This window comes from Mastigoproctus giganteus, chromosome 7 (genome assembly GCF_048544385.1).
Source record: "Mastigoproctus giganteus isolate SK-2022 chromosome 7, ASM4854438v1, whole genome shotgun sequence".
In the NCBI taxonomy this organism is placed as follows: Eukaryota; Metazoa; Arthropoda; class Arachnida; order Uropygi; family Thelyphonidae; genus Mastigoproctus; species Mastigoproctus giganteus.
Genome location: NC_143581.1, coordinates 38,204,409 through 38,220,416, shown reverse-complemented (window position 1 = coordinate 38,220,416; position 16,008 = coordinate 38,204,409). Strand labels below are relative to the sequence as shown.

The 16,008-nt window shown below is 34.9% G+C and overlaps 1 protein-coding gene across 1 annotated transcript in view; it reads left to right on the top strand.

Moving 5' to 3' along the window:
• The window catches only part of dre4 (SPT16 homolog, facilitates chromatin remodeling subunit dre4), a 292,696-nt gene that overhangs the window by 191,020 nt on the left and 85,668 nt on the right, over positions 1 to 16,008 (top strand). The window contains exon 13 of the mRNA XM_090377621.1: positions 5,306 to 5,421. Coding sequence (XP_090233747.1) covers positions 5,306 to 5,421 — 116 coding nt within the window. The remainder of the gene's footprint in view (positions 1 to 5,305; positions 5,422 to 16,008) is intronic.

Sequence of the window (16,008 nt, the reverse complement as noted above, 5' to 3'; positions counted from 1 at the left end):
TAATGCACTGAGTAAATTTTAGCCATTGCTCAAGTCTTCTAAAGCTGATATTGTAGGGCTAAGTGAGGCTTCATGTCACCCTGAAATTGGTAACAGAAAATTTCATTGTGGTGATTATGTGTTCAGGAGAGAGATGAAGAGGTGCATTTTGGCTATAAAATGCACCTCTCATATAAAAAGAGGACTGAAATTAATTGGACTTTTAACAGTCTGATCGAGGTCAGTTGGGTATAGAATCAATATGGTGTGAGTTGGCTGGTGATAATGCAAAGTTGATAGTTGCATGCTGTGTGCCCAACAATTATGGGGAATATCATAAAAATCTCTTTAGGTAACTTGAATGGGTAATAGAGGGTAAATGTCTCATTATGGTGAGTTTAACTTGCCCAAACAACATTAGAATGACAAGTTCAACCCGTCAGAGAAAGTATGAGGCCCAGATATCCTTGACTCGAATCCTTACTAAGGATACAAGTGTTATTAAAGATTTGACATGCAAGAACCAGTAGCAAGCAATGACCACGATTATAAAATCAATTGTGTCTAAGGAAATTTCAGTGGTAAGTAGCAAAGGAGAGAATTTCAGTTTTAAGGAGAGGGAGTTTAGGTTGAGGGTCTCTTTAGACTCTGTCAATTGGGATTTCATTATTAGCTCACTGGATATGCGATGAAATCGCATATCCAGTGAGCTAAAAGTTGTTTAAACATTTATGTTATTTTTTTTTTAAACATTTTTATTTTTTTTAAACATTTGGAAATGTTTAAACAAATTATCCTGGAAGTTACAAACATATCTGACCTAGTGTAAAGTATCACTAAAGGAGGATTCCAAAATGAATTTTATGGCAAAGGATGGGATGGTTACAGATTATCATGTCACACTGCCACATAGGAGAACTATAAGCAGATATGTAACAATATTAATGGATTGGATAAGGAAAGCAAAAGCTGAGTGAGAAATCACTGCCAATAAAAAGGCTAAGAATTGGGATATGAAGTAATTTTTCTCATACAGTAATGAAAAGGATTTCTCATACAGGAATGAAAAGTATAACATAAAAATGCATGTATATCATCATGAAGGGAATTTGCTGACTAAATAAACTAACCAACCAACCAGACATCTGTGCTTTCTTAATTTGAATTTATGCCCCTTAGGTTCGTAATCTGAACAAGTGGAAGGATCCCATCAGAATTCAGCGTGCTCAACCAAGTAGTGCATACAGGTCTGAAGGCCTTATTTTAGGAAGGTGTGGATCTGCTGGAATGTGCAAAGAACAATGAGATTAGCGAGGGGAACAAAAGGGTGCTCTTACTAGGAAAGGTATCAGTGCTGTACCTGGAGACTAGGCACCTGTGAGATGTGATTGAGGTTTTTTACAGCTTTGAATGGATTGTGTAAGCTCAATGCTGATGGAATCATTCATTCCTTTTGTTATGTGAGGGGGCATAAATTCAAATTGAAAAAGTACAGTTGCTGAAGAATGGAAGTTTGCCTAAGAACCAGCAGGCAGCTAATTGTTGGAACAAACTTGGCTATCTGATGTTATGGAAGTGGATAGTTTGAAATTCAACGAAAACGCTTTATTTATTTATTTATTATTTTTTTTTATGATTCTGTATAAGCTTGCCCTCTTGCTTCATTTGACACTACCAATACTAATAACTGTCAGTTAGTACTATTAATACACATATTTTTCTGCTACTGTATGTAGCAGAAAAATGTGTATCATGAAAAATAGTCACTTTACTTTACCTAGAAGTACATATGATGGATTCTGTGAACAAAAGGGTGAGCACCCTTTTGTTCCCCTCGCTAATCTCATTGTTCTTTGCACATTCTAGCAGATCCACACCCTTCCTAAAATAAGGCCTTCAGACCTGTATGCACTACTCGGTTGAGCACGCTGAATTCTGATGGGATCCTTCCACTTGTTCAGATTACGAACCTAAGGGGCATAAATTCAAATTAAGAAAGGACAGATATAGAATAGATGTGCAGAAATTTGCCTTTAGCCAGCGGGTGGTTAATTGCTGGAACAAACTTCCATCTGTCGTTGTGGAAGTTGATGGGTTGAATAAATTTAAGGAGGAACTGGACAGGCATTTGGAGGGAATGGTGTGTTTTTTTTTTTTTTTGGCTGATGCTGCATAAGCTCATACACTTGCTTTCTTGCATCACATGCCACTACTACTACTCAAGATGTGACTTAATCATTGCTGCGTAACACATGCTTCTGATTAGACCGGGGTTCGAGCCCGTCACCACCAAATATGGAGGGTATGGAAAGGTCAGGGAATGACCACCGCATATCCCGGAGCAATATGGCCTTAGTTGCTAATGCTCCTAAAAACCAAATACAGTAAACCCCCGCTATTCGCGGTATCTGTATTCGCGGTTTCGCGTATTCGCGATCGCCGATTTAATATAAAATGAAACCTAAAAAAATGTGAATTTTAAAACGCCGTGAATATTTTCCGCCATAAAAAACATGGGCGTGGCTAAAATTATCTTTCCCGGTCAAAAAAGCGCTCAGTAGGTGGGGGGAGAAGGGTGAAAAAATCGCGAGCGTGGATGTTTCTCGCTAATCCTTGTTCAGTATGTGTTAGTCATGGAACGTTTCGTCGTTTGCTTTTAATTTATATGCTTAATTTTTTTATAAATAAATATATTTATCAATTTATAAATTGATATGCTTACAAAAGTGATAAATCTACCGTTTTGCAGTGTAAAACAGACTTTTTCGAGCGTGTTAACGGAAGAAAGTGACTTTATTGTGGTCAAGTTCTTTCTAACCCCTACAAAAATATGGCTACGAATAAAAAGAGAAATGTGAAAATATCAAAAAAGGTGATGACACTAGCGAATAAAATTGAGTTATTAGACGAAATTTCTAATGGTGAAAGTGTCTCCTCAGTGTCAAAACATAAAATCAATGAGTCAACAGTACGATCAATCAAGAAATCGGAAGAAAAAATCTGCCGTAGTGTCCGTGAAACCGCGCTAATTGCTTCAAAAATTTGCTCTGTAACTCGTGATGTTAAATTAGAAAAAATGGAAAAGGCTTTAAATCTGTGGATAGAAGACCGAACTCAAAATAAAATTCCGTTAAATTCACTCATCATTCGTGAAAACGCAAAACTCCTTATCAACGCTTTAGCGAAACTGGTGATAGCACTGGCGGGATAGGTTTTTTAGCTAGCAAAGACGCTGGTTTGAAAGATTTGTTTGAAATTTCTAATAAATATTACATTTAATATTAAATTGTTTCTTATTTTCATTTCGATGCCATATGCTTGCATTTCACTATGTACTGCCTATGTACATAGTCATATTATGAAGGTACATATAATACATACATAGACAAAATTTTAGACTAGTTTTTCTTATATATTTCATACTTTGGAACGGAACTCCTTTATTACTATGGGAGCCATAACTCAGTATTCGCGTTTTCGGTATTCGCGACATTTCTCAGGAACGTAACCCCTGCGAATAGCGAGGGTTTACTGATAATGTTGGTTTTCGTTTCATGTACGTTCAGAATAAACAGCTCCTTATCCCTGCTGGCAAAATTTCTATATACAAAGGGTACTAGGAAAGTTTTGCAATATGACGCAACAATGAATCACAGGAAGCTGCTTGTTGCTGCATGTTGAGACATGTTCATACGTGCATAGTAGCCGCCGTGCCAAGTCAATGGGCTCAGTTATTCATTAGTAGTGAGAGTGTAAAGTGCTTGTGATGGCATCGTGGTCACGAAATGAGATAAGGACAGTTTTGCGGTATAATTTCGTGCGCGTGGTTTAACCATAGACCAGTGCTTAGAAGAAATGACTCTTGCACTAGATGATGATTGTCCACATCGTACAACGATATTCAGGTGGTATAGAGAATTCCAAAGGGGAAATTTCACTCTGGAGGATTCTGAGAGGCCGGGAAGGCCACGAACGGCAGTTACGGAGGAAAACGTTACTGCTGTGAGGAAAATGCTTGACGAAAACAGGCAAGTGACCTACCAACAGATAGAGGATACTTTGGGCCTAAATGCACCAGCAATTCGTTCGATTCTGCAAGATCATTTGCACGTGAAGAAACTTTGTTCTGTCTGGGTGCCGCATCAACTGACTGAAGAGCAGATGACACGACGTGTGACTTGGTGCCGGGAGATGTTAAAAAAGTTTGATAAGGGACAATCTCGGTATGTGAACAACATCGTGACAGGTGACGAGACTTGGCTGTACTATTACGATCTGCCGACCAAGGCTCAAAACAAAGTTTGGGTCTTTGATGATGACGACACACCCGTAATTGTCAGAAAATCCCGATCTGTAAAGAAGAAAATGATAGCTGTATTTTTCAAATCGAGTGGAATTGTGGAACGTGTCGTTTTGGACACACAGAAGACAGTCACAGCTAAGTGGTATACTGAACAATGCCTGCCTAAAATCATTGGATCTATGAAGAACCTGTGGCCAAAGTCAAGAATGGACACCTGGTACCTCCATCACGAAAATGCTCCAGCTCACCGCGCCAAAGCCTGCACCGAATATTTGACCACGACAGGACTGAAACTTGTCGAGTACCCTCCCTACAGTCCAGACCTTGCTCCCTGCGACTTTGCACTGTTCCCGCATGTGAAAATGAAGCTAAAAGGGAGGCGGTTTTCCAGTGATGAGGACCTTCTACGGGCTTGGGACAACGAGTGTGCTTTACTCCCTAGTGAAACTCGGCAGAACTGGTTTAAAGATTGGTTTCGGAGGATGGAGAGGTGTATTGAATGTAGAGGAAATTACTTTGAAAAAATTAAATAAACAAAGCTGTATTGCAAAACTTTCCTAGTACCCTTTGTATCATTGACAAAATTCTAGCAGCCCATTCTGCATTACTTAAAGAACTTCATGTCTGGCTGCACAATTACCTGAGGGTAATTGTTTTATAACACACATTCTCAAATATCTTTGAATACAGTCAACTTTTCAGAAACATCTATTTACCTCATGAGTAGGCATTTATTATCAAATTAAAGTTACAAGTAAGTATTACAAAGCAGTACTTTAAATATTACCTCTCGGTATGCAGGGTTAGTTTAATTTGTTACAAATTATTGAGATTTTCAAAGTAATTTTTTGCATTAAATTGATATTTTTGGTTTAAGAATATGTTAATTTTGAAATATCAAGGCTCAATTTAACTAGTTTTTACCATTTTTATTGTACTTTACATCAAAAAATGTATAGTGCATTCATATTCAGTTTCTCCCTTATATATTATTGTATTTTTAATTTAATTCAATTAACGCAGACAGAGCAATCAGCTGAAGAAAAGCGAAAACAGCATCAGAAGGAACTTGCTGAGCAGCTAAATGCAGAGGCCAAAGCAAGACTTGCAGAGCAATGTGGTGTCCAGAAAGAAGAGAAGTAAAATATAATATATATATATATGTATATATATTTAAGATAGAAGTATAAAAGCGAGAGACAAAGTAATAATAAAATACACCTAACTCTCAATTTGCATAGTACTTGAATTGCATGATTTCAGTTTAACATGGTTTAAGAATAACAAAAAAAAAAAAAAAAAAAAAAAGTGTGTGCTGCATTAAAAAGCTGTGCAGGTGTTCTATACCCATTGGTAGCATACAGCTATTGAGTATGTCACACCAGTTGTTATTTGACTGTTATGCGGTACGCTACGGTATCAGTCTGCCAGACGTGTGTGCAACATTTAGATGTAATAATTAACCTGTAAAACAATATTATATTCTATACAATGTGGATTTAAATGATCTATAATTTTAAGCATATAACTGGTCCACTAGCTGATGGAAGCATTACTGTTATTTATTAACGTAAATTGTTTGAAAATAATATAAGCAGACAATTGTTCAAACATCGCTATAAATACTGTACTGCATCTTTAATTATAAATTGTTTAAATAAAAGTATTTTTGTTTTATAGCGCATTTTGTACATTACCCCTTCCTGTTAATAATGCTGTAATGATATTTGCAGTCTTATAGGCACAGTATTATACGACATACAGTACATCACAAACATTTAAAACAAGCTTTGCAGTGTGGGTGTGAAATTGGCATGGCACAGAATATGTTAAGCACATGCACAAACACAGTAACAATAAAAACAAACACTGATAATGGATTTTATTGAGCCAATTCCGATAATCTCTTTGGAAACAAATTCAAAAAAAATTCTGAGGTAGAGGAACTTAGCAGCAGTAGTGATGACTTTCAACTGAGGAAGAAGAGAAAAAGATTGTTGGATTGTCTTCCATCACTGTGTGCTCAGTCTACATCTGGTACTCAAATCCTTACAGTTTCACCAACATTTGCAGGAGGATATTTTGAATATTCTTTGCTTGCTTTTTATAGATTTGAAAGAGCAGATTTTCTAGTTGCAGATATATTTTTTCTTCTATTTTTGAATCTTGAATTTCATTTTCGTCTTCATTATTCGTGACTTCTTCACTAGTCACCAAATCATTTTTTAAAGACTAAATTTCATCTAGAGACGATGTTTAGGGGTGTTCAGCTGCACCATCAGTCGAGTGTAGCATTTCTAGACCTATGTCATTTGTTGCAGCATTGACTTCTTTAATATTACCTTCACTTTCCTCTGGATCATTCTGATTTCCATGATTTTCATTACTGTTTAATAGTACCTCCAAGTCCTCGTCTGTTATGTCATTCAATAATTCGGATGGTAAGGAAGTTTTTAAGCCAATTTTCAACTTGCAACCAAACATGCTTTGTAGGGACTGCAGTTAATACCAGTATGATGAGCTCTATTTTTCATGATTTGCACAAACTTTAAGCCTTCCGACCATTTGGTGGTATTGTTAGTCTCTAGCCAAGAACTGAGGATGTTCTCGATATCTTGATTTGCTCTTTTTACCAAACCTTGACTCTATGAATGTCTAGGTTTTCCACGAACCAATTTAAGTTCATCCCACATACTGCACATTTCCTCAATAATTTTGTTGCAATATTCCCTTCCATTATCATTCTGTAAAATATTTGGTGCTCCAAAAATCGTGAATATGTCTAAGAGAACATATGCTACTTCTTCGGCCCTTTTTGTTTTTAAAGGACGAAGCTGTACAAATTTTGTGTGATGATCCTGATAAATGAGAATAAATTTATATTCTCCATCTCCTTGACTTTGCATGTCTATCAGGTCAACTTGACATCTGGAATACATTTCATTGCAGATAATTGGCCTTACTACTAAACCCTTTTTGGGAACCTTATGTTTCTTTTGAACAAATTTTGCATAAATTTAGGTAAATCACAATAATTTTCCATGTTATGTTTTTATACTTTTTATTTAATTCTTTTTCCATGCGATTTCTACCACCATGACTGATCGAAATATGAGTTTCGTGAAGTATTTGAAATGCCTCATCTATATGCACATAATATTTAATAGAAGAATTACCTTCCTTCACTGGAACAATCAACTTTTCCGAGTCTCCTATAGAAACAACGTCATATCTACGCAAACGTTGGTGTTCTTCGGGTGACTTAGATGATTTTTTCATTTTTGCCTCTTAACTTTTTTTAATGAGATTAAAGTATTTGGCTTTGGTGAGAATTTGGGTTTATAGGGTTTATTTGCTAACAACTCATAATCGGTTATTGAATTGGTTTTTCGTATCACTTCCAGAAAACTCTATATCTTTAAAATTTTGAGGGTATTCGTCAAAAATTTAAACATTATTTCATGACAAAACAAAATCAAGAGCAAAAATGCACACTAATTATGAGTTCGTACTGTCCAACACATGCATTTAAACGGACTTCTCACTTCTACTACTCAGGACCACACACCATCTGATCGAGTGGTGTGATTATTTAATAGCTAATTGTCTCACATTCTATAATAGTCAATGGACCAATAGGAGCAGAAGCGGCTTTAAAGAGCAGGAATAGAGAAAACCAAAGACAAATTATTTACAAAAAACTGTCTATTTGCTAACAACTCGTATAATTGGTTTTTCGTATCACTTGCAGAATGCTCCATATCTTTAAATTTTTGAGGGTATTTGTCAAATATTTAAATATTATTTCATGAAAAAACAAAAAATCAAGATCAAAAATGCACACTAATTATGAGTTCATACTGACCGACACATGCATTTAAACAGACATCTCACTCCTACTACACAGGACCACACACACATTGCCCGGAGATCATAAAACATTATTTATAATGCCCTGTAAAAGTAATAAATTAACACATTTTTATATCACATTGGCTGGAGATCATGAAACATTATTTATAATGCCTGCTCAAAGTAATAATTTAATACATTTTTATCACTTTGCCCAGTATCTCCAGTCCTTATATATAGAGCCCGGGCAGTATGAATAACGCCCAATTAACATATCTATACATAAAAATAAAGTGTTAAATTTATTTTTAAAAAATGCATAAATTATTTAATTGAGTGTTACAGAACCTATCCCCTCATTTCCTATACAAATGAGGGTATTCGTCAAATATTTATATATTATTTTTTATAATATAGGTATAATATAGGTGCACACATAGGTGTAAAAGCAAACAAACAAAATGTACATATTTACATATAATGTATACATGTAAAGTAAAGATACATAATAATGTCTCTGTCAAGCAAAGGTTACAAGAGTTTTTACTTCGAAAAAAATTATCAAGTGTACCCTGATGTTTTCTCTTTATGGACTGCAACTGAACAAAGTCGGTGCAGGTATATAATGCTGATAAAGGATTGCCTTCCTGCATGAAATAGCTTCTCAATTCAGCAATATATTTCCTGACATCCTGGTTAGTCACTCGCTTAGGTATATCATCGTCATCATTTTCTTGGTCTTCTGGTGTCTGGATGTTTTGCCGCAATTTCTTCAATAATCGTTTCTTCATTTTCATCGTGGCATTGAAGGTTATCATCAATCCTTAAAAATTCTTCACAATTTTGGACTTGTTGCAGTTCCAAAGCTATTTCATTTTCTTTACAGCTCATCACGTCTGAATCACAGTTAGTTGTGAAACCACATTTAGCAAAATAATTCTGAATTGTTTTGCTGCTTATTCCTCACCAGCTATCGGTAATAAATTGTACAGCTTTTAACATTGAAACTTTTGCACTAACTTCTATTGATTGTGAAGATGATGTCAGCAGATTTTTCTCAGTTGCTTCAAGGATATGATTAACCAGCTTTCTGCGATAATAGGTCTTCAAATTTTTTTATAATTCCTGCATTTATAGGCTGTATCAGGGATGTGGTGTTAGGAAGTAAAAATTCCAGTTCAATATTTTTTAAACCATCTACATTAGTGTGTGCCGTGCAGTTGTCCAATATCAACAGAATTTTTCTGGACTTCCTTTGCAGTTCCACATCCCAGTTCATTAGCCATTGTGGAAAAAATATATGTGGTCATCCATGCTGTCTTATTGGCATAATACGAAACTAGCAAACTGCCTGTTGTAAGCCTCCTTGCAACAACAAGGTTTAGCACTTTTAGTAGTAACTTATAAAAAGTAATCTTGTGCACTTTGCAAAGAATTCATAAAACTGATTTTGATGAGCAACAGGCTTAGCTAGATTCAATCATGTGCAATAAATAAGAAATATAGGAATTTTGTAACTCCTTGAGCATGTGGAATTCAGTGTCCCAAAAAAAAAATTTCAAACTTCAAAATATTTTACATTTTTTATGAAGGATTTTATTTTAATCCTTTATTAAAGCATCTTTGAACTACAGGCGGGCCTCGATTAATTCGTCCCACGAGCGCATCGCGCAAAACGGAAAGGCGTTAATCGAATATCATAACCAATAGGAAAAATTATAATTGGTCCTTGACCTTCTGGAATGTCCATAAAGAATTTTAAAAATACCTTTTAAATAACTTGTTAACTGCATGCCATGTAAAAGATAATAAAAATTATAGAATTAAATGTTTATTGCTCAAAATATATAATGGAGAAACTAACTATTTGCTACAGAAATATTTGAACACAGTCGTTTGAACAGTTTTGGCTTTCGTTTTTTCATCATACAATTTCCGATAGCCGACAACAAGCTTCTCTAGGCCCTGGCGAAATAACATGCTTCTTTCGATGTTAGGATCAACATCCATTACCTTTTGTTTAAGGTTCTCTGCGATACAAAAGATTTCGCCTAGTTCTTTTACCGTTATTTCCTTTGAGGTAACATTTTCATCTGGCTCACACTCTTTTTTTTTCATCTTCTTTGTGCGCACGCTGTTGCTCTATTTCAAGATCATTGTCACTTAGCTGTTCTAAATGCGAATTCAGTGATTCTCGAACGTTAGCGGAATCCAAGCCTTTGAAACCAAGGTCATTACCAATATTAGTTATGTCTTCAATAACTTTTTGAACTGCATCTTTGAAGCAAGTAAAATCGTTTGCGCGGGGTAAAAGATGCTTCCAAACTGCTCTCATATTGCTGGCTGTCACTTCTTCCCATGCTGCATGAATGTTTTCAATGGCCAATCGTATGTTATATTTTTTCCAAAATTCTGGTACAGAAATTGCATTATATCCTGTTATAGCTTCAAGTGCCTGTGCAAAGGTTCTGCGGAGATAGTAAGCCTTGAAAGTTGCAATCGTCCCCTGGTCCATGGGTTGCAATAACGAAGTCGTATTCGCCAGTAAAAAAACAACTTTCACATTTTCATTTAAGTCACCAAGTGCAGAAGGATGTCCAGGTGCATTATCTAAAAGCAACAGAGCTTTAAAAGTAAGATTATTTTTCTTGCAATAGGCTTCAACTGTTGGACAGAAATAAGACGTAAACCAGTCTTCAAATAGGGCTTTGGTCATCCATGCTTTTTTATTTGAACGAAAAATGACTGGAAGAGTGCGATGGCTGTATCCTTTTAAAGCCCTAGGAGTTTGTGCATGGTACACAAGCATGGGCTTCAATTTAAAATCACCTTCAGCGTTACCTCCTAATAAAAGTGTTAGTCGATCTTTTGAGACTTTTATACCCAGGTTGTGATGCTTCATTTGCAGCCAAATAAGTTTTAGTTGGCATCCGTTTCCAAAATACGCCCGTTTCGTCTACATTAAATATTTGCCGATCGTCGTATTCAGCATCCTGAATGATTTTTTGCAATTCTGCAGGAAATTTGGCTGCAGCATCTTCATCAGCACTAGCAGCTTCCCATGTTACTTTAACATTATGCAGTCGTGCTCGATTTTTGAAACGTCCAAACCACCCTGAACTAGCAACAAACATTTTCTCCCCTTGATATTTTGTTTCTTTGAGCTTAGTAAAAAGGTTAATAGCTTTGCTCTGAATATTATCCTTAGATAATGGAATTCTTTTTTGATTGCAATCTTCTATCCAAATTGATAAAAGACTTTCCATTTCAATCATTATTAGAGTTCTGTTTCTGGTATTTTGTAAGACAAAAGAAGATAATGAAACTTTACCTTTTTCTTTATATTCGTTCTTACGGCTCAAGATAGTTTGTACGGTAGACTCACTGTATCCTAGATCTTTTACAATTTTTGCATGGTTTGCACCACGTTCATGTTTTTTAATAACTTCAAGTTTATCAGCTAAAGTAATAACTTTTCCTTTTTTTTTTATTACAATCACGTTGTTTTTCACTCTCTTTTATCCATAATTAACAGGGGTAGAAAATTAGAATTTTTAAATACATCTGCACGTGACTTTTTTAGGTGGAGACAAACACGTAACATGTCTACTTAGTTGATGGAACACACTGAGGCGGGAAGTGGACAAACGCTTGTTTATTGGCAGTCAGACATTTAGTGCACGATTCGAATCTTTTTCAACTATCAGAAATAAAAGATCGCGTTAATTGGAAATTTGCATCGCGTAAAGTAAAAAGTGGTATAATTTTTTCCAATTGCGGTAACTGAAAATCGCGTTAAGCGAGGCCTGCCTGTAATGTCTTTTATTTTATTTCATTTTTTTTTTTTTTTTTTTTTGTTAAGCTTGTATCAAGTAAAACGTTTATGAGAAAAATAATGATATATTATGCAGAATTCTGAAGGGCACACGAAGGTAGTTTTTTAAAAGCTTTAGCTGATTTTGGTACACACCCTTAAAAAGGTTTGCTACACGTGTCCTAGGGTATGGTATATTTAATGATTATTTATTCAAAGTGAATGCAGAATTCAGGAAGGTGTAGTTGCTTGAAGTGATTCTCTGTTGCTAGGTGATGAAGTTTTGGCATTGCTGCTTAATTCTTTGCTAATCTGTTTTCTAGTTTGATTGCCCATGCATATTATTGGTGTTACCTCTTCTAATATATGTAAATATTATAAAGTGCTTCAAGTTATGTGTGGTTTGACACTGCCATTTAATTATGGATACCTACTTCATAGTTAAGAGTCCTCAGCTGCCAATGTACCATTAAACACCAAATTAAACAAACAGTTACGAATGCAAAAGCATCAAGCACTTAGATAAAAGAAAGCATGTCTTTAGCAAAATAACTTCATTCCTGTCTTATTGGTGGAAAATGATTTAGGAGTTTGTATCCTCCAGAATTAAACCATCAAGGTGCTAAAAAAACTCTTGCATAAATATGAACCTGTCTGCAAGAAATGTATTTAAATGTTATCATTTAGTAGTAGGGTTGCTCTTCACAATCTGTTCTATCTATTTGCTTCCTACGACAAACATCTCTTCGGCAGATCTTGATCTTATTTTTCAGTTGCCTGTTCCACTCCTACTTCTTGTTGATTTTAACCAACAAGGTCATTGTTGTTAAGCATATGTTCAATGCTCAACAGTAATGACCTTACTTCATTAAATGTGGGAATTGGCACATTTTCACATGCATACCCTTGCTTTCTCTGCCATCAATCTCTCCATCTGCTTCCTCTGCTCCTGTGGGAAGTAGAACAGAATCCCTCTGGAAGCAGTCACCTCCTTGTAATTTCCACCATATTTGAGTAGAGAACTCTGTCATCAATCTGGAATCCCATTACAATCCAGCAGGAATCAGTTGGTGGTGCCTTAGCATATGTCACAGTGTATCATGAGCAACAATTGAAATCCCAAAACCATCCTGCTAATTTTCATTCTCTAAAAAAAAGCAGTAATGGAACCAAGAATGTAAAGCAGCAAGAAAGGCACAAAATTGAGTTTGGAGAATATTTCAACACTACCCCACCAATGACACTTTGGCACATGTTTTGTGCCAAAGTGAAATTTATATGTTGTTAGAGCCAAAAAGTGTGCTGGATCCAGCTTACACCCTCCATTAACTAGATGACTAGCACTAAGGTCATCTGGAATAAAATTTAGAAAATGAAGGTTAAATATATGCCGGTTCCCTCATCAATACTGGAGCATAAAGGGTGTACAGTTACCACTCCATCTGCTACTGCTGACATATCTACTGAAACGTACTCTCCCAGAGTTTCTGACTCTCAAGAAACAATTTGAGAAACATTCAACTTTTCCTCCAGCAGTGCTGAGCCTTATAACTTTTGCTAAGGAGGAATTTGCAACTGCACAATATGAGATAATAAAACACTTTCCTTCACATCCTTGAGCTGTTGCTTGCTCTTTATAATTGAATCTATTTGGAGAATTAGCTTTTGAATTCCTGGTATAGGGCAATCATCCTTGCATTTCCCAAGTAAAGAATGGACCTTAATTTTCAACAATTATCACCCTATTGTTCTGGCTCACTCCTTATGTTATGGTCTTAGGAAAAAAATGTTCAGTATTCACTTTACATAATTACCTTTAAGCAAATGACTACTTTAACAAGTCATGGTGTAGCTTCCCAAGAAATTGGTACCTAACTACTTCTTCCTTTGCGGATTAGGCGATCCGCCTGTTCCGATCCCAAAGAGGTCTGCCCATCTTTTCTTCAGTCTTCCTCTGTCTCTTTTTCCTTTTGCTCTATGTGTAAGCTAATTTAGGGAATCTCTTCCACTCTTTTTACATGTTCTTTCCATCTTTGTCTATATTCTATAATTTTTTCATTAATTGAATAAATCTTTAATTCCTTTCTAATATTTACGTTTGGTATTTTATCTAATTTTGCACATCCTTTAACATATCTTAAAAAATTTCATTTCTGCAGCTTTTATTCTGTTAGTGTCTCTTTGTTTCGGTATCCATGTTTAAGAACCGTAAAGCAGTGTTGGTATTGCCATTACTTTGTAAAATTTCAGTTGTGTTTCTTTCCTTGTTTTCTTAGCCAGAATTCTTTTTATTGTTCCACATATATTTTGAAATTTCGCTAATTTCTGGTTCATATCTTCTTCGACATCATATGTTATATCACATCCTAGATGTTTAAAATGTTTTACTTGTTCTAATATTTTATTGTTTATAACTATTTTTGTTCTCACTGTATTTTTCCCCCCCTAAAAGCCATTGTTCTAATTTTCATTGTTGATATTTTAACTTTATATTCTTCTGTTATTTGGTTTAATTTAAATACTGCTCTTTGTAAATTATCTTCACTATCTTGAATAATTACTTGATCAACTGCAAATAATAGTGTATTAATTCTATTCTTTTTATTTAAATATATACCTGTATTAATTTCCTCTTTCCATTTACATATATCCTCGGTATATATGTTAAACAACGTTGGTGACCAGCTACATCCCTATCTAACTCCTTGATTTATTATACTTTCTTCTGTTAATTTATTACCTGTATCTATTACTATTTTTGTTCCTTGATATAAACTTGGTATTGTTTTTGTAAGATGCATTGGGTATCCTTTATTACTCAATATGTCCCATAGTTTTAGTCTGTTTACTCAATCAAATGCTTTTTCATAATCTATAAATGCTAAATGCATTTCTAAATTAAACTCTTTTTGCTTTTCTATTATTTGTTTTCATATAAATATATTATCTGTACATGATCTTCCTTTTCTGAATCCTGCCTGTTCTTCTATTAATTATTATTTTGCTATACATTTTATATTCTGTATTTAGTATTCTAATCCCTCTATAATTCTTTGTGTCGTTTCTATTTCCTTTTTTAAATATTGAAATAATGTTTGCTATCTTCCATTTTTCTGGTATTTTATATTGTTCCCAACATTTATTAAATAAATTTAGTATCCTGTCTTTTAAAAAGCTTCCTCCATACTTGATCAGTTCTGCATTTATACCATCCATTCCTACTACTTTCCTATTTTTTGTAGCTTTCTATGCCTTTTCCAATTCTTCCTTCGTAATCAGATCTGTATCACTAACTGGGTCTAACTGTATCTCTTCTATTTGATATGTTGGGTCTTTCCACAATTCTTCATTAATGTTTTTTCCATTGTTCTTCCTTTATTATATTTATTCTTGAAGTGTCTTTCTCTGTGCTATTCAAGTGTTTCATCATTTTATATGCCAAATTTTGTCTTCCATGAACATCATGTTCTGTTGTACTTATAAATCTATCCCATGCCTCTGCTTTAGCCATCCTTATTATATCTTTAGTTTTATTACATTCTTGATTATATATTTTTTCATTCTCACTTGTCCTGTTTTGTATATATTTAAGATATTTATCTTGTTTACCTTGTACTGCTTTAGCTACTTTTTCATTCCATATCTTTACCCCCTCTTCTTATAGTTTTTCCTGAATTGTCCTAGTGGCTCTTTTGCTGTCTTTTGAATTATATTTCATATATTATTCCATTCTTCTTCTGTTTGTGTTCTCTCTCTCTCTCTCTCTCTCTCTCTCTCTCTCTCTCTCTCTCTCTCTTTTTATGAAAACCCCAAGCACAAGAAGTATTAAAACCTATAGTACTTAGTATCGTGCTTGGGTTGGAGATTGAGAAGACGAAAGAAGATATTTGTTGATGTTAGACTTGAACTTTTGCAGACTGTAATTTTCAGGAAATACGTATGAAGGAAGTTTGTTCCAGAAAACGGCAGTTGAATAAATAAACGAGAAAGATGAAAAGTTGGTTCTGTGAGTTTGAAGTTGGACAGTAAATGGATGTTGGCTGGTGGCTGAACGTGTTCG